At 41.3% G+C, this 25,101-nt stretch overlaps 1 protein-coding gene across 1 annotated transcript in view; it reads right to left on the reverse strand.

Annotated features, from left to right (window-relative positions):
- The window catches only part of col22a1 (collagen, type XXII, alpha 1), a 463,862-nt gene that overhangs the window by 50,094 nt on the left and 388,667 nt on the right, over nucleotides 1-25,101 (reverse strand). Inside the window, exons 38-43 of the mRNA XM_070888428.1 lie at nucleotides 24,109-24,153; nucleotides 20,359-20,436; nucleotides 12,772-12,807; nucleotides 9,506-9,559; nucleotides 3,718-3,762; nucleotides 2,621-2,668 (exon numbers count right to left, since the gene is read on the reverse strand). Coding sequence (XP_070744529.1) covers nucleotides 2,621-2,668; nucleotides 3,718-3,762; nucleotides 9,506-9,559; nucleotides 12,772-12,807; nucleotides 20,359-20,436; nucleotides 24,109-24,153 — 306 coding nt within the window. The remainder of the gene's footprint in view (nucleotides 1-2,620; nucleotides 2,669-3,717; nucleotides 3,763-9,505; nucleotides 9,560-12,771; nucleotides 12,808-20,358; nucleotides 20,437-24,108; nucleotides 24,154-25,101) is intronic.

A 25,101-nucleotide genomic window follows, 5' to 3' on the forward strand; every position in this document is an offset into this window, starting at 1 on the left:
ACCGAGAGTTCTTGTAAAAACTGATCAAAGTAGGACAAACTAGTAGCAACAGGAAACCTGGGAATACATTTACTAATTGTGAATTGTAGAGCAAGCATTAAAATATATGGGGTAGTTTAAAATCAAAAAAACAAATTGATCTCTTCTGATGAACTTCAGCTTACCATTGTGGTTACAATGAAAATCTACTCACCTATGTCACAACCATATGACCAAGAGGGAAAATTAGTTCATGTCTGTCACTAGTCATGATATGAGTTATGCTGGAGGTTGAATGTTTTTCAGTGTCTTACCAGGCCATCTAACACATAGAATCAAGTTTGCGTTAGTTATATCAGCGCAATCTGAGCAGAATTGGCCGAACTGGTGCAAAAGATTGGTAATTTTAAACATAGGTGAGTTACGCCTAAAATCACTTACGCTCACGTTTTCCGCAATCTTCTACGTTGGTTCAAGATTCAATTTTCCAAATCAGGTCCCGCCGCTTTCACTGGCTAGAGAAGGCTCTTCAAATTGTGCTCATTTTGTTAGGTGCACAGGCACTATTAGGCATATTTTTAAATTTTTTATATCAAAATATATTTAATTTGCAAAGAAACTGACTGGTGTACATCAATAAAATTATTAAATGGTTCATTATAGTTTTTTTTAATGTAATTTTCAGTGATTTTTAATCAGGTTACCCACAAGTGGAGGACTGGATAGACATCCTTATTAAAAATGCTTGTCATTGGCAAGAAACTCATTTTCAGCTGTATTACTAAAACTGCACCAGGTTACCACTCTTAAATACATCAAGGAATACTTTTTAATGGAAATAAACAATTATTTTCTATTACATTTCATGATTGCACTGGTTCATGGGAGATTTTAAGTTTGTGAAAATGAATTTTAATGGAAACATTGAAGTGTAACCTAACCAGCGTAATTTTAACTGCATCTTGGCTTCAATTTCCCAATTGCACCTACAGCGAAAACTGTACCCTACTCTATAAGTGCCAGCTGTGGCTTAGTGGGTAGCACACTCGCCTCTGAGTCAGACGGTTGTGGGCTCAAGTCTCACTCCAGGGACTTGGGCACACTCTAAGATGGTATCTTTTCGATGAGACCTTAAACTGGGGCCCCGTCTGCCCTCTCAGGTGGACGTAAAAGATCCCATGACACTATTTTGAAGAAGAGCAGGGGAGTTATCACCGGTATCCTAGCCAATATTTATCCCTCAATCAACACAACAAAAAGAGATTATCTGGTCATTATCACATTGCTGTTTTTGGAAGCTTGCTGTGTGCAAATTGGCTGCCGCGTTTCCGGCATTACAACAGTGACTACACTCCAAAAGTATTTAATTGGCTAAAAAGCGCTGAGACGTCCAGTGGTTGTGAAAGTGCTATATAAATGCAAGTCTTTCTTTCTTTCTGTATACTCTTCATCAACAGTCTATGGAAAATGGAGGTAACCCAGTTTAGAAATAACGTCCAAACTACACAATTAAAAGTCTGTAAATATAATCATCTTAACTTACACTTATTAACTGTATTGAAAATTCAGTGAACTCTTACTATTCAAGTTATTTCCTTAACTAATGAGTGTTACTAATGTTTGTATTACTCCTATATTTTACAGTTTTGTAGGTATGCGGAACAGGTGACACACTTTGTTGGGCCACTGGGAGCATACTATCAGGAATGCTGGTCATTGTGTTACTTACATTTTTCAGCATGATCAGTGCAGTAGTCTTATTTCAACTTCCAATTAAAGGCATAGACAAGAGTTCAGTTTAATATCTCACATGCAATACAGTGCCGCCCCACTTTTAATTTGAACAGCCACCCAAATGCCCTCCCTATTGCTTTTAAAACACAGTTGATTAACTTGCACTTTAAGTCACAACCACCTGGCATGAAAATTAGATTGTCAGCACCTCACCTGGCAGCAGCTTACTCACTGTAATAATGCAAATAATCATCTTTTAGCAATATTCAGAACTGTTTATTGACCTCCAGAATTTATGATGTCATACATAATGCTTGATTAGTCAATTATAAAGCCAGAGTCATTGACATTCCATATTACCTTACGATTAATAAGATCAGGAGATAATCTTACAGGATAAATCTTAGGGTAATATTTAATCAAGCACTGTGACATCATTGCAAAACATTTCAATAACTGAGAACAATATCAATAGGTGTGATAATAGGAATAGGAAATAGGAATAGCTGTAATAGTAATAGCAAATGAAAGACTGTAGCAGCAGATTTTTCAATACTGTTATTGAAAAATGCAAGCATGGGAGAATTTGCAGGACTTTTTTTCCCCAGAGTATCAGAGAAAGCATGAACTTTACCAAATCCTGGATTTTTCCTTAAACGAAATGTAATCGTTTTTTACGTGATACCAACTCATCAATGCGAGGGGATGACTGCATTAGGGAATTAAATGTCTCTTTCTGGCCATAATGATTGCAAACAGGTAGTTCATGATAAGAAATGGCATAGTCACAATGAGGGTTTCCCCCAGCATTGGATCAACCATCTCAGAAGGGTACCACCTACTGCTCTAAACTTCTCTACATTGTCCCCCCTGTGGCCATTTTACATGAGGCCACCAAAACACTCACCTTAATCCTGGTATCTAGCTCTCCCCTTGAAATAAGAGGTAATGATGCCTGTAGGTCAGAAAATACCGTTGTATTATTTTTATCAATGAAACAATTTTACATGCAATGTTGTTTATGCTTTTCTTCTTTTTTGGCATCAATTTATTCAGGAATTGAATATGGTAAAGTTAGCATCTTCAGTTTGGTGGCTAGATGCTTTTAATAAAGTTGCAGAAAGAGCAGGGAAGAAGGTAAGATTGGTAATCAGAAATTTAGCTTCATAAGTGGAGAACTATGGGTCCAATCTCCCACTCTGCTGAGCTCCTCATTTATACTAAAATCTTGGCTAGAAATGCTGAGCCTCTCCAATCTCTGTAGTTGCATGTATGTGGATATGCAGCCAGCATCTTCCACAGGTTCAGCAGCATAAATGCTTGGGTAAGGCAGGAATTTCCAAGTATTCTGTGCCTTCCATTGGCTAGCCTGCCTGTTGGTCAATCTGAATGGCATCAGACACCAAGCTTGCAGGGAGACCTGGGGTGAAAATGGTAGCATGAAAGAAAATATTTTACAATGGCAAAATTTGGATGCATTCCAATTTGAGACACCAGGATATCTTCAATATAGCCCTATAAAATTGGGCTATATTGCTAAAATTGGGACATACATGAGAAGTATGCTTCCATTTAAAGAAATCAGAGGGAAAGTCATCCCTTGGTTCCTCATGTGTGCTATCTGAGGGGCAGTACAGAGTACCAGTGACAGAGATTTTGGAATAAATCACACATAGTGCTTCCTCCGATCCACATATGGTGAGAATTCTGGGAAGCCAAAGTGGAGGAAAATGAGCTGAAGAAGAAAAAAGGGAGAGACACAAGGAATTATAAAAGATAGTAAAGGAGACAAAAGTGAGAAACAGCTACTGACTACCAGAAAGATTTTTAAAATGCTGAGAGAGAAAATATTTAAATGTACAATAAGTACAATAAATACACAATAAATGAGGAAAATTGAAAATAAATGCAACTAGATAAAAGCGAATAAAGAGCAAGAGAGGGAGAAAAACAAAAACGCTTCTGGAAAAGGTAATAATGGCACAAGAACAAAAGATAACATACAGGCTCTCCTGGAGGTCCCGGATCTCCTCTCGGACCTGGTAAACCCTGTAAAACAAACCAGAAAACACCTCACAAATAACAATCATTTTAGTTGCCAAGAATACTTTGATACAGTATTTTTTTTTATTTGTTCATGGGATGTGGGCGTTGCTGGTAAGGCCAGCATTTATTGACCATTCCTAATTGTCCTTGAGAAGGTGGTGGTGAGCCACCTTCTTGAACCATAAAGGGAAGTTAAGAGTCAGCCACATTGCTGTGGGTCTGGAGTCACATATAGACCAGGTAAGAACAGCAGATTTTCTTCTCTAAAGGACTTTGTGAACCAAATGAGTTTTAACGACAATCCATGATACTAGGTTTTTATTCCAGATTTATTTAAGTAACTGAATTTAAATTCCCCAGCTGCCAAGGTGGGATTTGAACTCATGTCTCTGGATCATTAGTCTTGGCCTCTGGATTACTAATCCAGTAACATAACCACTATGCTACCGTACCCCATTCAATTACAAATTGTTGCAGCCAACAGAAAAAACGTGTAGTGGTTGAGACAAGAACTATATTACAACTGGTTCAGAGGTGGGGATGGGGTGGTGGAGGCGATTACCTCCATCTGCCTGTTGGACTATATGTTACGCATATCAAGGGTTATGGCGTGAAAGCAGGAAGGGGGTACTGAAGTTTCATGTTCAGCCATGAACACATTGAATGGCGGTGCAGGCTAGAAGGGCTGAATGGCCTGCTCCTGCACCTATTTTCTATGTTTCTATGTTTCTATGCATATCATGCTGGGGAATAGTTCCCATAAGCAAAAAAATAACTAAAGGAGCAATTAAACAATTGAAACTTGCAATGTTGAACATCAGATTTTGCAATGTTGAACATCAGACTTTGCAATGTTTCAATTAGTTTTACAACCACTCTTTTTAAAATAGTATGTCAATCATTAAGATTGACAACTGTTATGATGGACTGAGATGCTTCTTGACAGCTTGGAGACAATGTATTGTGTCTTACCATTTCCCGCCACTTGATGGCGCTTTCTGATTAGACACAGAAAGACAGAAGCACAGCCAGAAGCAACCCACATGGAGCTATCTCCATTTTGTTATGAAGAAATTTAACTTATTGTTTAGTTATAAATTAGACCTCGGTGTATGTAACCCTCCAGAACCACAGTTATATAAATAATCTCTTCTTATCCAATCATTCTGGAATTATTGTATTTTATCTTTGATGTTTGCTAGTGCTGTTGGGGAGGGGTTAACTAATTTGGCAGGGGGATGGGAACCTATGTAGAGAGACAGAGGGAATTAGAATGGAGGCAAAAGCAAAAGATAGAAAGAAGAAAAGTAAAAAGTGGAGGGCAGAGAAACCCAAAGCAAAAATCAAAATGGGCCACATTGCAGCAAAATTCTAAAAGGACAAAGTGTGTTAAAAAGACAAGCCTGAAGGCTCTGTGCCTCAATGCCAGGAGTATTCAGAATAAGGTAGACGAATTAACTGCACAGGCAGCAATTAATGAATATGATATAATTGACATCACGGAGACATGGCTCCAGGGTGACCAAGGCTGGGAACTCAACATCTGGGGGTATTCAACATTCAGGAAGGATAGACAGAAAGGAAAAGGAGGTGGGGTAGCGTTGCTGGTTAAAGAGGAAATTAACACAATAGTAAGGAAGGACATCAGCTTGGATGATGTGGAATCTGTATGGGTGGAGCTGCGGAATACCAAAGGGCAGAAAACGCTAGTGGGAGTTGTGTACAGACCACCAAACAGTAGTAGTGATGGTGGGGACAGCACCAAACAAGAAATTAGGGATGTGTGCAATAAAGGTACAGCAGTTATCATGGGCAACGTTAATCTACATATAGATTGGGCTAACCAAACTGTAGCATTACGATGGAGGAGGATTTCCTGGAGTGTATTAGGGATAGTTTTCTAGACCAATCTGTCGAGGAACCAACTAGAAGGCTGGCCATCATAGATTGGGTGATGTGCAATGAGAAGGGACTAATTAGCAATCTTGTTGTGCAAGGCCCCTTGGGGAAGAGTGACCATAATATGGTAGAATTCTTTATTAAGATGGAGAGTGACACAGTTAATTCAGAGATTAGAGTCCTGAACTTAAAGAAAGGTAACTTCGATGGTATGAGATGTGAATTGGCTAGAATAGACTGGCAAATGATACTTAAAGGGTTGACGGTGGATAGGCAATGGCAAACATTTAAAGATCTCATGGATGAACTTCAACAATTGTACATCACTGACTGGAGTAAAAATAAAATGGGGAAGGTGGCTCAACTGTGGCTAACAAGGGAAATTAATAGTGTTAAATCCAAGGAAGAGGCATATAAATTGGCCAGAAAAAGCAGCAAACCTGAAGACTGGGAGAAATTTAGAATTCAGCAAAGGAGAACAAAGGGTTTAATTAGGAGGTGGGAAATAGAGTATGAGAGGAAGCTTGCTGGGGAATATCAAAACCGACTGCAAAAGCTTCTATAGCTATGTGAAGAAAAAAAGATTAGTGAAGACAAACGTAGGTCCCTTGCAGTCAGATTCAGGTGAATTTATAATGGGGAACAAAGAAATGCCAGACCAGTTGAACAAATACTTTGGTTCTGTCTTCATGAAGGAAGATACAAATAACCTTCTGGAAATACTAGGGGACCGATGGTCTAGTGAGAAGGAGGAACTGAAGGATATCCTTATTGTGTGGGAAATTGATGGGATTGAAGGCCGATTAATCCCTAGGGCCTGATAGTCTGTATCCCAGAGTACTTAAAGAAGGAGCCCTAGAAATAGTGGATGCATTGGTGGTAATTTTCCAACATTCCATGGACTCTGGTTCAGTTCCTATCGATTGGAGGGTAGCTAATATAACCCCACTTTTTAAAAAAGAAGGGAGAGAGAAAACAGGGAATGTTAGCCTGACATCGGTGGTGGGGAAAATGCTGGAATTAATTATTAAAGATGTAATAGCAGCGCATTTGGAAAGCAGTGACAGGATCAGTCCAATTCAGCATGGATTTATGAAGGGGAAATCATGCTTGACAAATCTTCTGGAATTTTTTGAGGATGTAACTAATAGAGTGGACAAGGGAGAACCAGTGGATGTGGTGTATTTGGACTTTCAAAAGGCTTTTGACAAGGTCCCACACAAGAGATTGATGTGAAAAATTAAAGCACAAGGTATTGGGAGTAATGTACTGATGTGGATAGAGAACTGGTTGGCAGACAGGAAGCAGAGAGTCAGGATAAACGGATCCTTTTCAGAAAGGCAGGCAGTGACTAGTGGGGCGTCGCAGGGCTCAGTGCTGGGACTCCAGCTATTTACAATATACATTAATGATTTGGATGAAGGAATTGAGTTTAATATCTCCAAGTTTGCAGAAGAAACTCAACTGGCTGGTGGTGTGAGCTGTGAGGAGGATGCTAAGAGGCTGCAGGGTGACTTGGACAGGTTAGGCGAGTGGGTAAATGATGGCAGATGCAGTATAATGTGGATAAATGTGAGGTTATCCACTTTGGGGGCAAAAACATGAAGGCAGAATACTATCTGAATGGCGGCAGATTAGGAAAAGGGGAGGTGCAATGAGACCTGGGTGTCATGGTACATCAGTCATTGAAAGTTGGCATGCAGGTACAGCAGGTGGTGAAGAAGGCAAATGGTATGTTGGCCTTCATAGCTAGGGGTTTTGAGTATAGGGACAGGGATGTCTTACTGAAATTATACAGGGCCTTGGTGAGGCCAAACCTGGAATATTGTGTTCAGTTTTGGTCTCCTAATCTGAGGAAGAACATTCTTGCTATTGAGGGAGTGCAGTGAAGGTTCACCAGACTGATTCCCGGGATGGCTGGACTGACATATGAGGAGAGACTGGATCAACTGGGCCTTTATTCACTGGAGTTTTGAAGGATGAGAGGGGATCTCGTAGAAAAATATAAATTTCTGACGGGACTGGACAGGTTGGATGCAGGAAGAATGTTCCCGCTGTTGGGGAAGTCCAGTACCAGGGGACGCAGTCTAAGGATAAGGGGTAAGCCATTTAGTACTGAGATGAGGAGAAACCTCTTCACTCAGAGTGTTGTTAACCTGTGGAATTCCCTACCGCAGAGAGTTGTTGATGCCAGTTCGTTGGATATATTCAAGAGGGAGTTAGATATGGCCCTGACGGCTAAAGGGATGAAGGCGTATGGAGAGAAAGCAGGAAAGGGGTACTGAGGTGAATGATCAGCCATGATCTTATTGAATGGTGGTGCAGGCTCGAAGAGCCAAATGGCCTTCTCCTGCACCTATTTTCTATGTTTTTATCCAAGAGATAGGTAACTTATCTTTATTGCTGCTTTATTCGATTGTTCCTTTGTTGTACTATAAGAATTCTAGAGTCTGTCTTTATTTCTGTTTGCAGTTCACATTATATTTATTAAAGGATTTGGATTCTGATGCTCTGATCTTTAGCCATATTTCTTGGTGTGGTGTTGAAACTAGCTGGAGAATCAGAGTTATCGCTCGCCATCCGCTACATTCTGACAGAAACCGTACAACTGTTGTATCCTTTTCACCCACTCCTCAAGGTGACCGATTCTGGGATACAGCTCCATGAGCACAGGAACCCTCTGGCACTTGCCAGTTGTCCATTTTTTCATTTACTGTTCTAGACTCTGAGTGCCAACAGGGTATTCAACCAGCAAAGGGAATAAAAGCTGTGCCATCTCCAACTGCTGCTCAAACATGTAAACTTTCAAGCAGATCCACTAGATAGAAATCCTGAGCAGTAACGTTGAATTAACGTTGGGTGTCATTTTGAATTAACTTTCCCCCCTCCTTAACCCATAAGATGCCTTCCATTGCGGAAGACACAGTTAGCTAGACAGTTGACAGATCAAGTGTGAATTTGGAATATATGGTTGAGAAAGATACTATAAATGAAAAGCGTGCCCAATATATTTGAATTGTTTTAAAGAGAAAAATGCCCTGTGACAGTTTCTATTTCAAAAGCTTCGACCGTGAACAATGTCATAAAATATTCCGTTTTACGATAACTTTCAACAGCATTGTGACGAGGGGGGAGGAATAAAGAAAGACTCCAACAAACTTGAATATAAAAATAAAAAAGAGTACCAATACATTATATATACTATCCTTCTTTATCCATCCTGCTGCGCATTTGCTTTCCCCATACTAGAAAGGGTCGTTTGGGGAATAATTAGCCAGTTATTTAATTGGTGATGATAGCAGTCAGTTATGTGAATCAAAAATCTTTTCCCTTGATCTATTCCCAACAATATATAAATAGGTCACCACATTCCAACATTCACATTGTTAGCCTACTAAGCAGGCTGATAGTTAAATAACACATTGGAAGTCATTTTGGCTTTTGCTGATGGTATAAAACACGTGATTTTGGCTTAGCCAGCTGTTAAACGGCTCTCCCAACCTCCTTTTCCATTGACTTTAATGGGTGGCCAGGCTGGTATTGTGCCTTTTACACAATCGTCCAAAGTCAGAATTGCCCCCATTGAGAGCAGGACACTTCTTTATTTGAAATGTTTTTCCTTCCCTTAGCTCTTCCTGTACCACTGGAAGAGAGAGTGACAGGCTAACCTATTCTTGGGTCTCGATCAGTGTGTGAGTGGATTGTGATGGCTCTTCTTATGACTTCCCTTCTTCCTTGTTAGTTAATCAGGGATGAAATCTCACTGTTAGTGTGTGACAACCTAAGGTTACTGGATTTTTTTTAATGCCAATGTGACAGTATTCTTACGAATTTCAGCAAGACTTACATCATTTCCAGGAAGGCCTTGCTGGCCTGTCGTTCCGGGTGAACCTCTTGGACCCTGGCAAGTAAAATTAAAAATTCAGTTTTGTAACCAATAAATTTGACACAGTATTGCTGGGCGAATTCAAATGCAACTTTAACAGCTTGCACATAAAAAGAGCTTCTTAAGATTAAAAAAAAATATATAAACAGGTGTATGTCACCAAGGTAATGGGCTTAACAAAATATTTTGTAAATAGGTCGTGCTGGGTATATTTCCCCTCCACGTTTTTCCCCGTCTCTCCTCAAGGTGCTATCTTGTGTTGGTTCTATGGACGCTGCCATCCTCTAGTACCATGCTCAAGTGGTTATTCCTCAGGTATGATCTTGGTCAGTCATGTCCAATCATGGGTGACATCACAGCCGAATCTGATCCTGTCTTAATGCAATGGCCACACACGTATAGTTTTCAGCAGAAATCGCTGTATAGTGTTCTGGAGCAGGTCAGGTAGTTTTCCCCGGTCATCACTGGTCTATGTGTTTCAGTTACACCAACAAACAGGCACTGACATGATGGGCCGAATGGCCTCCTTCTGTGCTGTAAATTTCTATGATTCTATGAAACCGTCAAGGCAATTAGTGACCAAGATTTAAAAAAAAAATGTATTGAGGAGATCACTGCTGCTGCAGTTACAATACTTATTGCAATGCCAACATGCCACAGTGGGCTAAATGATGCTGAGGCTCCTTACTTTTCTTAGTAGGAAATAAGGCTCTCAGAAAATATCTCAGTGCAGGATGTATTGGCCTGTGCATGATTCCTTTTATGCTTCGTGTCACAAAATAATGTACTCTTTGTAAAATTATGAGTGGAGATTTTTTGGAGTGAATAAAAATAATATACCATTTTGGGTGTCAAGACTAAGGCAGTTGAATTATAAGTCAGGTCGCTTAAACTTGGGTTCTATTTCCTTGAGTTAAAAGGTTGAGAAGTGATCAAATTAAAGTGCTTAAAATGATAAAGGGATTTGATGGCGCAGATACAAGAAAACTATTTCCCGTGGTGAGGGAATCCAGAACAAAGGACAAAGGGGGCTAAATTCAGGAGCACACCATTTGGGGGCAGTAACCTTCACGATGCAGGGCTTCCTGCACCCAGCACAGAAGTCCTGAATTGGTGTCACCGTCCCTGACAGCAAGTGGAGCGCTAGGTCGAGCGCTGTGAGCTCTGCAGGATTTTCAGGGGCCACCGGGGATGTGGGGTGCCGTGGCCGCTGCCCAGCACCAAAATGGAGTGCCGGCATGGACCCCACGAAAATCGACACTATGGCAGGGCCGATAAGTTGGAGGGCAGCGCAAAATGGAGCCACGCATCTCCCCTTTAAATTTTGGCCCGTGAGCAGAGTATAACCCGGTTCGCGACCCGCTGCCCAATTTCTGCTGCGGTCATAAGAACATAAGAAATAGTGCAGGAGTAGGCCATACAGCATCTCGAGCCTGCTCCGCCATTTAATACGATCATGGCAGATCCAATCATGGAATCAGGTCCAATACCCTGCCCGCTCCCCATAACCTCTTATTCCAGTTGGTTAAGAAACTGTCTATCTCTGTCTTAAATGTATTCAATGACCCAGCTTCCACAGCTCTCTGAGGCAGTGAATTCCTCAGATTTACAACCCTCAGAGAGAAGAAATTCCTCCTCATCTCAGTTTTAAATGTATGGCTCTTTATTCTAAGATTATGCCCGCTAGTTCTAGTCTCTCCTATCAGTGGAAACATCCTCTCTGCATCCACCTTGTCAAGCCCCCTCATAATCTTATACATTTCGATAAGATCACTTCGCATTCTTCTGAATTCCAATGAGTAGAGACCCAACCTACTCAACTTTCCTCATAAGTCAACCCCCTCATCTCTGGGATCAGCCTAGTGAACCTTCTCTGAACTGCCTCCAAAGCAAGTATATCCTTTCTTAAATATGGAAACCAAAACTGCATGCAGTATTCCAGGTGTGGCCTCACCAATACCTTGTATAACTGTAGCAAGACTTCCCTGCTTTTATACTCCATCCCCTTTGCAATAAAGGCCAAGATTCCATTGGCCTTCCTGATCACTTGCTGTACCTGCATGCTAACCTTTTGTGTTTCATGCACCAGGACCCCCAGGTCCTGCTGTACTGCAGCACTTTGTAATTTTTTTCCATTTAAATAATAACTTGCTCTCAGATTTTTTTCTGCCAAAGTACATGACCTCACATTTTCCAACATTATACTCCATCTGCCAAATTTGTGCCCACTTACTTAGCCTGTCGTCCTTTTGCAGGTTTTTTGTGTCCTCCTCACACATTACTTTGCCTCCCATCGTTGTATCATCAGCAAACTTGGCTACGTTACACTCGGTCCCTTCATCCAAGTCATTAATATAGATTGTAAATAGTTGGGGTCCCAGCACTGACCCCTGCAGCACCCCACTAGTTACTGATTGCCAACCCGAGAATGAACCATTTAGCCCGATTCTTTATCATCGCCAGAAGCACAGTGGCCCGGCCCGGGGTGCTACCAGCATCTCCACTAACTCTCATGCAATTTCACGGGAGCCAGTAACGCCCCCTTCCCTGGGTGAAAATTTTTTTGTGCCCCATTAGTGCCCCCCCACAGGTAGTTACAGGAGGAGCATGGCCTCATTATTTTAAAATCAGAGCTAGGCCATTAAGGACTGACATCAGGAAACACTTTTTCACACAAAGAATAGTGGAAATCTGGAACTCACTCCTCCAAAAGGCTGGTGATGTTAGGTCAATTGAGATCAATAGGTTTTTGTTGGGTAAGGGTATCAAGTTGCATGGTGCAAATTGAGTTCAAATACCAATCACCATGATCTAATTGAATGATGGAACAGTCCTGAGGGGCTGAACACCTGTTCTTATGCTTATGTTCCTTTTGGAGCCAGGAGGAGCAGGAGTGGCTTTCCTTTCAACTGGCAACCAGTTTACATTATGTTTATAGCATAAGAAGGTGGTTTGCCTGCGGAAAGCAGACCGTGCCATTTAATACCATGACATAGTCTGCTGAGAGTCTGTTCATCATCGAATCTAGCAAAGAGCAGTCACAGACATGATGGCCCATTTTTATGGACCCATGGATCAAATTGGACAATCCAATTGAATCTTGAATTTTAAACTTTGAACATGGTCGTTTAACAAAGAGATCCATTGCTTGTTGTTATTTTGCACTATTTAACTTTCAACTCTAATTACTATAATTAACTGAAGGTTTCCTATCATTGTTTTCATACCGGTTGGCCTCTTTCACCATGTTGTCCTCCAGGGCCCTAGGCAAAAGAAAACACAATATTATCTTAAAAAAATATATAAATTCACCATTTCTGGTGGACTACATTCTCTATGTAATAATGAACAGCGAGGACTGAGAGATGGGTAGGGTAGAGTCCACACTTGTATGGTATGGCTCAGAGACGTGGACCATATACAGTAGATAGCTCAAATCGCTGGAGAAATTCCACCAACGATGTCTCCGCAAGATCCTGCAAATCCCCTGGGAGGATAGACGCACCAACGTCAGTGTTCTCAAGCAGGCCAAATCCCCAGCATCGAAGCACTGACCACATTCGACCAGCTCCGTTGGGCGGGACACATTGTCGACACAAGACTCCCAAAGCAAGTGCTCTACTCGGAACTCCTACATGGCAAGTCAGCCCCAGGTAGGCAGAGGAAATTTTTCAAGGACACCCTCAAAGCCTCCTTGATAAAGTGCAACATCCCCACCGATACCTGGGAATCCATGACCAAAGACGGTCCTAAGTGGAGGAAGAGCATCTGGGAGGGCACTGAGCACCTCAAGTCTGGTCGACGAGAGCATACAGAAAACAAGCACAGGCAGTTGAAGGAGCATGTGGCAAACCAGACTCCCCGCCTACTCTTTCAACCACTATCTGTCCCACCTGTGACAGAGACTGTAATTCCTGTATTGAACTGTACAGTCCCCTGAGAGCTCACTTTTAGAGTGGAAGTCTTCCTCGATTTTGAGGGACTGCCTATGATGATGACATGGTTTGTGAAATGAGCAGGATTGGTCAGCATCCCATGTTCTTTTATATTCCCAAGTCAGATTATAATCTATTTTTCAAGAATAAAAAAACTTGCATTTGTGTAACATCTTCCAGGACATCACAAAGTACACTTTGAAGGGTTATTACTGTTGTAGACAAACACAACAGCCAACCTGCACAGATGGGATTTTAGGGGTCATATGGCATCACAAAACCAAAGTGTGTGTGGCTGATCAATGTTGGATTAAAGGTGCATTTAAACTAATAATGTCGATGTTTAGCTCAGCACTGACGGCATAGTTATAAGTACTAACTTCCCAATACAAGCGTGAATTGAGAAGATTGGGCCTATATTCTCTGGAGCTTAGAAGAATGAGAGGTGATCTCATTGAAACATATAAGTATCTGAGAGAGATTGCCAGGATAGATGCTGAGAGATTCTTTCCCCTGAATCTAGAACTAGGAGCCACAGTTTCAGGATAAAGGATCAGCCATTTAAGACTGAGATGAGGAGGAATTTCTTTACTCAGAGGGTTGTGAATTTTTGGACTTCTCTGACCCAAAGGGCTGTGGATGCTGAGTCGTTGAGTATATTCAAGGCTGAGATAGATAGATTTTTGGACTCTAGGCAATCAAGGGATAGGGGATTGGTAGGAAATTGGAGTGGACGTCGAAGATCAGCCATGATCTTATTAAATGGCAGAGCAGGCTTGAAGGGCTGAATAGCCTATTCCTGCTCCTTAATTCTCATGCTCTTATATCTTTCCAAAATGCACTTTTAGTATGTGAGGCTCTCTGGTGGGAAGTCAGACAACTCCCTATACTGTAAATGTAGCCTAATTCCAGAGTCAGGACGCAAGGTGACTCTGGAGTGATATGAGCGTCCCTGGAGAAGGCACTCTCACTGACTGGTTCTTCAAACATATTGACTGATACGTCAAACACTGACTGATTCTTCACACATATGAGGCAGACTTGGGAGTAAGATATCATAGCTATTACAGAGACATGGCTAAAAGAGGGGCAGGTCTGGCAGCTCAACATTCCTGGTTACAGGATTTTCAGACGGGATAGAGAGCGGGGTAAAATGGGAGGGAGGGTCGCGGCATTGATTAAAGAAACTATTACAGCTGTGAGGAGGGATGATATGTTAGAGGGATCATCAAACGAGGCTATATGGGTCGAACTGAAAAACAAAAAAGGGGCGATCACACTGTTGGGTGTGTACTATAGACACCCAAAGAGTGAGAGGGAGATAGAAGAGTAAATATGTAGGCAAATATTTGAGAAGTGCAAAAACTATAGGACAGTAATAGTAGGGGATTTCAACTATCCTAATATTAACTGGGACAAAATTAATGTGAAGGGTATGGAGGTTGCGGAATTCCTAAAATGCATTCAAGAGAACTTTTTTAGCCAGCATGTAGCAAGCCCAACATGGGAGAGGGTGGTTCTGTATTTTGTTTTAGGGAATGAAGCTGGGCAGGTGGAAGGGGTATCAGTGGGAGAGCATTTAGGTGCTGGTGACCATAATTCAGTTAGCTTTAAGGTAGTTATGGAAAAGAGTAAGGATGGACCAGGAATAAAAGTTCTAAATTGGGAAAAAGCCAACTTTGCTAAGCTGAGAGGTGATTTAGCCATTGTGGACTGGAAACAGCTACTTGAAGGTAAATCAGTGTCAGAGCAGTGGGAGGTATTCAAGGAGAAGATCCGCAGGGTTCAGGCCAAATGTGTGTCCTTAAAGAAAAAGGGTGGGACTAGGGACATACAGGGGAGGATAAAGAAAAACTGGGAAGATTATGACAGATACCAAGGGCTAAATACTGCAGAATCTCTAGAGGAGTATAGAAAGTCCAGGGGTGAAATTAAAAGGGATATTAGGAAAGCAAAGAGAGAGCATGACAAATTATTGGCAAGTAAAATCAAGGAAAACCCAAAGATGTTTTATCAATCATACTGAGAGCAAGAGGATAAATAAAGAAAGAGTAGGGCCTATTTGAGACCATGATGGTAGTTTGTGTGTGGAGGTGGAAGATGTGGGTATGGTTCTTAATGAATACTTTGCGTTTGTTTTCATAAAAGAGAGGGGCGATGCAGACACTGCTATCAAGGAGGAGAAATATTAGATGAAATAAACAGTGAAAGAGGAGGTATTTAGGGGTTTAGCAGCTTTGAAAGTGGCTAAACCCCCATGCCCAGATGAAATGTATCCTGGGCTGTTAAGTGAAGCAAAAGGGAAAATAGCAGACCATTATTTTCCAAACCTCTCTGGCTTCAGGTGTGGTGCCAGAGGACTGGAGGACTGCTAATTTGCTACCTTTGTTTAAGAAGGGAGAAAGGGATAGATCGAGTAATTACAGGCCAGTTAGCTTAACCTTGGTGGTAGGATAATTATTGGAAAAAATCCTGTAGGACGGGATAAATTTACATTTAGAAAAACATGGATTAAGCAGGGACAGTCAGCATGGATATGTTAAGGGAAAGTCATGTCTGACTAACTTGATTGAATTTTTCGAGGAGGTAACCAGGAGGGTCAATGAGGGCAGTGCAAATGATGTAATGTATATGGATTTTTGCAAAGCTCTTGATAACATCACGAAAATAAAAGCCCATGGGATCCAGGGCAAAGTGGCAAGCTGGATCCAGAATTGGCTCAGATGCAGGAATAAAAGGGTAATGGTTGATGAGTGTTTTTGTGACTGGAGGGATGTTTCCAGTGGGGTTCCGCAGGGCTCAGTACTAAGTCCTTGCTTTTTGTGGCATACATCAATGATCTAGACTTGAATATAGGGAGTATGATTAAGAAGTTTGGAAATAGCGGATGCATTGACAGTCATTTTCCAACATTCCATTGACTCTGGATCAGTTCCTATTCTGTGGAGGGTAGCCAATGTAACCCCACTTTTTAAAAAAGGAGGGAGAGAGAAAACAGGGAATTATAGACCGGTCAGCCTGACCTCAGTAGTGGGTAAAATGATGGAATCAATTATTAAGGATGTCATAGCAGCGCATTTGGAAAATGGTGACATGATAGGTCCATGGATTTGTGAAAGGGAAATCATGCTTGACAAATCTTCTGGAATTTTTTGAGGATGTTTCCAGTAAAGTGGACAAAGGAGAACCAGTTGATGTGGTATATTTGGACTTTCAGAAGGCTTTCGACAAGGTCCCACACAAGAGATTAATGTGCAAAGTTAACGCACATGGGATTGGGGGTAGTGTGCTGACGTGGATTGAGAACTGGTTGTCAGACAGGAAGCAAAGAGTAAGAGTAAATGGGTACTTTTCAGAATGGCAGGCAGTGACTAGTGGGGTACCGCAAGGTTCTGTGCTGGGGCCCCAGCTGTTTACATTGTACATTAATGATTTAGACGAGGGGATTAAATATAGTATCTCCAAATTTGCAGATGACACTAAGTTGGGTGGCAGTGTGAGCTGCGAGGAGGATGCTATGAGGCTGCAGAGTGACTTGGATAGGTTAGGTGAGTGGGCAAATGCATGGCAGATGAAGTATAATGTGGATAAATGTGAGGTTATCCACTTTGGTGGTAAAAACAGAGAGACAGACTATTATCTGAATGGTGACAGATTAGGAAAAGGGAAGGTGCAACGAGACCTGGGTGTCATGGTACATCAGTCATTGAAGGTTGGCATGCAGTTACAGCAGGCGGTTAAGAAAGCAAATGGCATGTTGGCCTTCATAGCGAGGGGATTTGAGTACAGGGGCAGGGAGGTGTTGCTACAGTTGTACAGGGCCTTGGTGAGGCCACACCTGGAGTATTGTGTACAGTTTTGGTCTCCTAACCTGAGGAAGGACATTCTTGCTATTGAGGGAGTGCAGCGAAGATTCACCAGACTGATTCCCGGGATGGTGGGACTGACCTATCAAGAAAGACTGGATCATCTGGGCTTGTATTCACTGGAGTTCAGAAGAATGAGAGGGGACCTCATAGAAACGTTTAAAATTCTGACGGGTTTAGACAGGTTAGATGCAGGAAGAATGTTCCCAATGTTGGGGAAGTCCAGAACCAGGGGTCACAGTCTAAGGATAAGGGGTAAGCCATTTAGGACCGAGATGAGGAGAAACTTCTTCACCCAGAGAGTGGTGAACCTGTGGAATTCTCTACCACAGAAAGTAGTTGAGGCCAATTCACTAAATATATTCAAAATGGAGTTAGATGAAGTCCTTATTACTCGGGGGATCAAGGGGTTTGGCGAGAAAGCAGGAATGGGGTACTGAAGTTTCATGTTCAGCCATGAACTCATTGAATGGCGGTGCAGGCTAGAAGGGCTGAATGGCCTGCTCCTGCACCTATTTTCTATGTTTCTATGTTTCTATGATACAAAAATAGGCTGTGTGTTTGATAATGGAGAAGAAAGCTGTGGCCTGCAGGAAGATATCAATCAGCTGTTCAAGTGGGCAGAACAATGGCAAATGGAATTGGGGTTACAAACCTCAACTGTAAAGTGGGATTAGGTTGGATAGCCTCGTGTTGCCGGCACAGAGATGATGGTCGAAATGGCCTCCTTCCATGCTGTAAACTTCTATGATTCTATGATTCACACAAACTGACTGATTCTTCACACACACTGACTGGTTTGTCACACACTGACTGATTCTTCACACACACTGACTGGTATGTCACACACTGACTGATTCTTCACACACACTGACTGATACCTCAAACACACTGACTGATACCTCACACACACTGACTCGTAGGTCACACACTGACTGATTCTTCACACACACTGACTGGTACGTCACACACACTGACTGATACCTCACACACACTGACTCGTAGGTCACACACTGACTGATTCTTCACACACACTGACTGGTACATCACGCACACTGACTCTTACCTCACGCACACTGACTCTTACCTCACGCACACTGACTCTTACCTCACGCACACTGACTGACTCAGCTTCATTTCAGTCACCGGTATAACTCTTTCTTCAGACTTACACTATACAGGTTTAATATTGGTGTGAGTTGGAAGATGCTTTGCACCAACATTAAACTTGTAGGGTAAATGCACCTAAAAGTTACAGCTTTTTTTACCCACTCTACAGTCTTAAGAAAATGCTAACCTGTATTAACAATTCGAGCTGAAATAACTGAGTTATGTAACAGGTGATTGTGACATCATCAGGACAGATTAACATGAAAGATTAATAATTTGTAATGGTTTACAAGAAGGTATATTTTCCCATAGTACAACAGTGACTACATTTTAAAAGTATTTAATTTCCTGTAAATCGCTTTGGAGCATCCTAAGGTTATGAAATGGACTATATAAATACAAATTCTTTCTTTAGGGAATGATGGTTAGAAGGTTCAGATGTTGTCATGAACTGAAAACAATCCAGTTCAAACAATTCGATCCGAATCTCCAAATGAGATGATTTCCATCATTGTCTCTGGCCTGAGTAAGTGTAGTATGGGGGAAAAGGGGCTTGACTTAGGGAAACAAAGAAGAGGTCATCCATCATCCTGGAACAGCTCACTTACGCGCCATATAGCCAGGCCTGAGTTAGAAGTTTATGTTGCTTTTTCTAATATTATTTACTTTTGTTGTGCACTCTTGCAAGACATAAAATATGTAACTTATTGCTTTGTAATCTATAAATTGTGCAGTGCTGGGACCTTATTGTCAGGGAATTATTTCAAGCTAGACTTCAAACATACAACTCTCTCCTTAATAAATTAAACTTGTATGAGTTTTGGGTCTCTAATGTGAATTTTCTAAAAAGGCAAAGAATTATTTAATGCCTATGCAGCCATGTGTTATATTCTATGTGCAATGCTATTATCCTGACATTTGCTCTGGGTCTGTTGTAGACTAACTGATAGAGTTTGATTGTTGTGATTAATCAATAACTCCATTATCATTGTATCTTGTGACTAGCGGGATGGTAGAAAATGAACTAAATGGACCTCGGCCTTTTCTCTCCCAACAATTCCTATGTTCTGATGTCCCTGGGAAATGCCTATTGCGTAGCCCTAAAATTCAGGGAAGAAAAAGGACGGAGACCCGGTGACAAGAGGAGATTTTCCAGCCTCTCGCTCCATGTTCTATTGTAACTGTCATGAAGAGCCCAGATATAGATGCTTCCTAAGAAGTTGATACTGCTCTCAGAAACTACGATGTGACCTCAGGTAGTACAACCAGCTGTAGAGTAATACTCTTAACCAACAATGGTTGCTACGGTAGTGACATCATAAATTGCAGCATAATCGAAGAGTATCCCAAAGGTAAGTCACTAACTCCTTAGCTTGGGTTATTGGGCCTTTTGGTTAACGCGCTCCTGAGGCCAGTGGCCAAACCCGCAGTAGCAGGCCTCAGGTTCTGTCAGAAAGCAGGCCTGCGTCTACAAATCCTGTCAATGATCCAGAAAACCAAATTCGGCTGCAGGTCAGCCTAGACATGTGCAGTGCACTTTGGGTGCATTGCTCCTGTCAAACACAGGAATGTTGGCTGCACCATATCATCAATCCTTTGGCTGTATATTGGCAAGCTCACTCAGCGGGAGTGAAATTGTTTGTACTCAGTAGGGCCACTCGCTGAGTGAAATTGCCAACATAGAGTCAAATCAGGAATGGGTTGAAACAGATTAAATTCAGATCTATTTTCTTTTATCAGCTGTATTTGTGGAGTTGAAGAACAAGCGTATGCAGAATAGCTATTTACAGCTCATAAGAATGAAGCTTCTATTACCTTACAAATTCAGGGGACAATGTGACTTTAAGCATTTGACTCAACCCTGTTTTAGGGTTATTTTGGACAATATATCAAATTGACTTACTGACGGTCCTGGGATTCCTTCACCTGGAAGTCCTCTGTCTCCTGGTAACCCCATTAAACCAGGATCCCCTGGTTCACCCTGCAAGAAAAAAAAAGAATGTTGACCTCAGAAATAATCAATTCAAATCGAGGTGTGAGAGTAATTAATTTACTCCACTGTTGCTTTTTACTTTTAAATTATGTGTTTTTATATTCCAGTGTCCTAATTTCTTCTCTCCACAGGTGTTGCCACCTCACCCCAGTGATCATATGTGAGCCTAGACTATACATTTTGATAGGATAATTGATCCTGAGAGCAATCGCAAATAAGAACATAAGAACATAAGGACATAAGGATTAGGAGGTGTAAGCCATATGGCCCTTCGAGCCTGCTCCGCCATTCAATAAGATCATGGCTGATCTTCAACTTCAACTTCACTTCCCTGCCCGATCCCCATATCTCTTGATTCCCCGAGTCCAAAAATCTATCTATCTCAGTCTTGAATATAATCAATGACTCAGTATCCACAGCCCGTTAGGATAGAGAATTCCAAAGATTCACATTTCTCTGAGTGAAGAAATTCCTTCTCATCTCAGTCTTAAATGGCCGACCCCTTATCCTAAGACTATGCCTCCTAGTTCGAGACTCTCCAATCAGGGGAAACAACCTCTCAGCATCTACCCTGTCAATTCCCCTCAGAATTTTATACGTTTCAATGAGATCACCTTTTATTCTTCTAAATTCTAGAGAGCAGAGGCATAATCTATTTAATCTTTCCTCATAGAACAACCCTCTCATCTCAAAATGAATCTAATCCCATCCTCAATGGATGTCTATAGACAAGCTTCTCCAGCAGAATTTTCTTGCTACTATCAGCATTGGAAAGTCTCGATGATTTCACTTCCTTCTCTTTCCACTTATGAGTAGTCCAAAACTAGGGGCCATTTATATAAGATAGTCACAAATAAATCCAATAACTATTCAGGAGTAACTTCTTTACCCTATCCATCCATTTGCTATCACATGGAGTAGTTGAGATGAATATCATAGATACACTTAAGGCGAAGCTGAATAAGTATGAGGGAGAAAGGAGTAGAAGGATATGTAGGTTGGGTTGGTGAAGATGGGCGGGAGGAGACTTGTGTGGAGCACAAACAACAGCATAGCTCAGTTGGCCCAAATGACCTGTTTCTGTGCAGGGAATTCCATGTAATGCAATTCTATCTTGAGTACACAGTCTAATGTGAGCAACTTACTCAACATTGAAAGCTCCAGATTCAGAAGAATGACAAAGTCCCCTGATGTTCATGGCGTCCAGAAATGACACAAAGCAGTTCAATATATTACAACATTTGTTGATGTCATTAAGATTTGGCTAGGTGACAAGTGTAAGGGAGAAGTGTTCAAAGGGACATGGATCAAGTAACAAATGTGTTAAGGGGTGGCAATAAATAGGCGCTGCACATTTAAAAAGGAGACATAAGACAAATGTGAATGAGGAAAGGATATCCATGAACAAAAGTGGAAAAGGTTTTGACAATTCAAAAGAACTTTTCAATATTAAGCTTGGCAGTGTGCCATCCCGTTTCTGCCCAGTGGGTATGGCCTGAAAGTCCCCCTCTAACAGAATAAAAGGAAACACACACTTTTTCAATAGAATTTAAATAATTTTTATTATTTTTAAATATGATTATGACATTTTTTCATTGCCTCCTTTCATGTGGCTCTGATTCAGGACTATACTGATCCATTTTTCAGCTCCACTTTAGGTCCAGTTTGTGGCTATAATTGAGGCCTGCTCTCTTTCCTCTGACTCCACTTCATTTGCTCTGATTTATTCCACTCCATTTTAGGTCCTCATCCTAAGCTCCACTTCAGGCATGTAACTCCTAGCTGTGCCTTGGGCTCCAGTTCAGGGCTGTTCATCTGGCTTATGCCCTGGCTCTGCTTTATGTCTTCAGGCCCCCATCTCAGGCATGCTATAAGTTCCGCCTGGCACCACACTTCAGCTGACACCCTGTTCAATCTCAAACTGCCCACCTCCTTGGCCCTGCTTTATGCTGTACTACAGAAGAGAAACAGGGTCTGTAGTTGAGTATGCTTTTATACAATTGTATGCAACCACCGCATTAGTGACATTCAAATAACCACATTTAACATTCACAATAACACTTAATAAGGGATAATGAGGACCAAATGCAGCAAAATGTAAGCTACACATGCACATCAATACCAAAAAAGGACATGAAATGTAAGCAAGTGCACATTGTGTACATCAATATGGGCATCAATGCCATATAAGGGCATATGTAAACATGTTAAGCTGTACACATCACAATCGGTGTCATGCACATGTACGCATCACAATGGGTGTCATGGGGAAAGTTACAACCCGAGGACTATATAAAATGGCAACGTTTTTCAAATGGTAGCAGTAGTCAGAGAAAAGCCAAAGTACTACTATGGCAAGAAGCCATTCTAGGAGAAGTTATGGAAGAGGAAGAAGACGTGGTGGAAGGAAACGAAGGAGAAGGAGGAGGAGGCGTCGTGGGCGCCGAGGGAGAAAAGGTCGTTAAATCTCCTTCAGACATTGCAAAATGGAAAATAAGCCACATTTGGACCAACCGAATATTAGAAACAACTACTGCATGAAACATCCTGCTATTTCCTTAAGATTAGCAGACTGACTGCCCTGCATGTTTTGAAGACTTCATTATCTTCTGTTGTTGATTTTGACAATGAATAAAAGCATCAGCAATGATGCTGGAAAAAAATATGTGTATGCCTTGACATTCTTAGATAGAAATATATAGTCATATCATTAAGATATATAGGAACATAAGATAGGAGTAGGCCATACGGCCCCTCGAGACTGCTCCGTCATTTAATATGATCATGGCTGATCCGATCATGGACTCAGGTCCACATCCCTGCTCGCTCCCCATAACCCCTTATTTCCTTATCGTTTAAGAAACTGTATTTCTGTCAAATTTATTCAATGTCCCAGCTTCCATAGATTTACAACCCTCAGAGAAGAAATTTCTCCTCACCTCAAGTTTTAAATGGGTGGTCCCTTATTCTGGAAACATCCACTTTGCATCCACCTTGTCAAGCCCCCTCATAATCTCATACGTTTCAATAAGAATTCCAATGAGTAGAGGCCGAACCTACTCAACCGTTCTGCACACAGTATTCCAGGTGTGGCTGCACCAATACCCTGTAACTGTAGCAAGCCTTCGCTTTTATACTCCATCCCTTTTGCAATAAAGGCCAAGATTCCATTGGCCTTCCTGATCACTTGCTGTACCTGCATACTATCCTTTTGTGTTTCATGCACAAGTACCCCCAAGTCCCGTTGTATGTACTGCAGCACTTTGCAATTTTTCTCCATTTAAATAATAACTTGCTCTTTGATTTTTTGCTGCCGAAGTGCATGACCCCACACTTTCCAACATTATACTCCATCTGCCTACTCTTTAAGAAACAGCAAAAACTCTGCAGACTAGCTCTACTTTGACTGATACATTTGATTTTATTGACACTGAGTTTTCGGAGGTCTGGTTTAAAATAGCCTCACATTTAATACTTTACTATCAGCTGCACTTGTAGTTCCAGTCAGATTCTAGGTAAAAGAAGCTATTTCATAAGCCTTGCCATCTGTGCTCAAATGAAAACCATGAACAGTAATAATGAAACAGGTTAAATATGACAGCTTCATGCTGAGTTCTTTTCAAGAGAAACCATGATTTCATTCAACATTAATTGGCTCACCTTGGGTCCTTCAGGTCCCGCCATGCCGGGCGTACCAGGCTGTCCCTATAAACGCCAGATAACATCAAAGTAAACACCAGATCATCAAAAAAAAATACCACGCTGTGTTTCAAGGTAATACTTCTAATTAAGGTAAACCCATGTTAATGAAAAGGGCATTGAAGAAAATGTCCAATTACTTTTGTTCACATAATGGGGAAAAAATTGAAGATGTTATCAGAGTGCTAGTCATTGATATGAATGCTACAGCTAACTTTATATTTATCTCTCTATATAACATGTATAACATATGTAAATAATTGTTATATTCATATCAATGACTATTTATATATAAAATCCTAAATAGATTTTCTTATTTCTTAGGTCACATACAATTCTCCTGAAACTGCCTGTGAGAGCAGGAGGATAACATTTATTCTGCTCGAAAGTTGGCTACAACAGCAGCATGTATGAATCCACCATCTGATTACCCCTTGTCAAAAAGAATTCTCTCTTCTGCTCGAAACTTCACTTCCTTCTCTCCGCCGCCTCCCCCCACCCCACCGCCGAACAAAACTCAGTTGCATTTGAGAATTTGTTGTACACTGGGAAGTGTTAGCTTAAGCTCTATATTACAGAGTAGTTGAAAACCAAGAGGCTATATCACAAGGGTGTTATTTTCTCTTATCATTTATGACATAATCAAACTGTCAATACACTGTGATTACATGCTGTCAATTTATGACTTGAAATTCAACATGTCTTCACCACACAAAGTGGGTTAGTCAGAACCAGGTGATCTCATGCTAGAGTACAGCACAGGTTTGTATTTTTGTTATTGGGTATCAGTTTCAAATACTCCCAGGACAGGATGCTGATTAATATTTCCTTTACTCTGTCACACTCTACAAACCCTCGGACACCAGCTCCCATTGCATCAATTGTTTTAGCACACCTTCCGTGCTTGTAATCTTTCTCAGACAGATTGCCAATTTAGTGGCAAGTATTACAGAA

This window comes from Pristiophorus japonicus, chromosome 1 (assembly GCF_044704955.1).
Source record: "Pristiophorus japonicus isolate sPriJap1 chromosome 1, sPriJap1.hap1, whole genome shotgun sequence".
In the NCBI taxonomy this organism is placed as follows: domain Eukaryota; kingdom Metazoa; phylum Chordata; class Chondrichthyes; family Pristiophoridae; genus Pristiophorus; species Pristiophorus japonicus.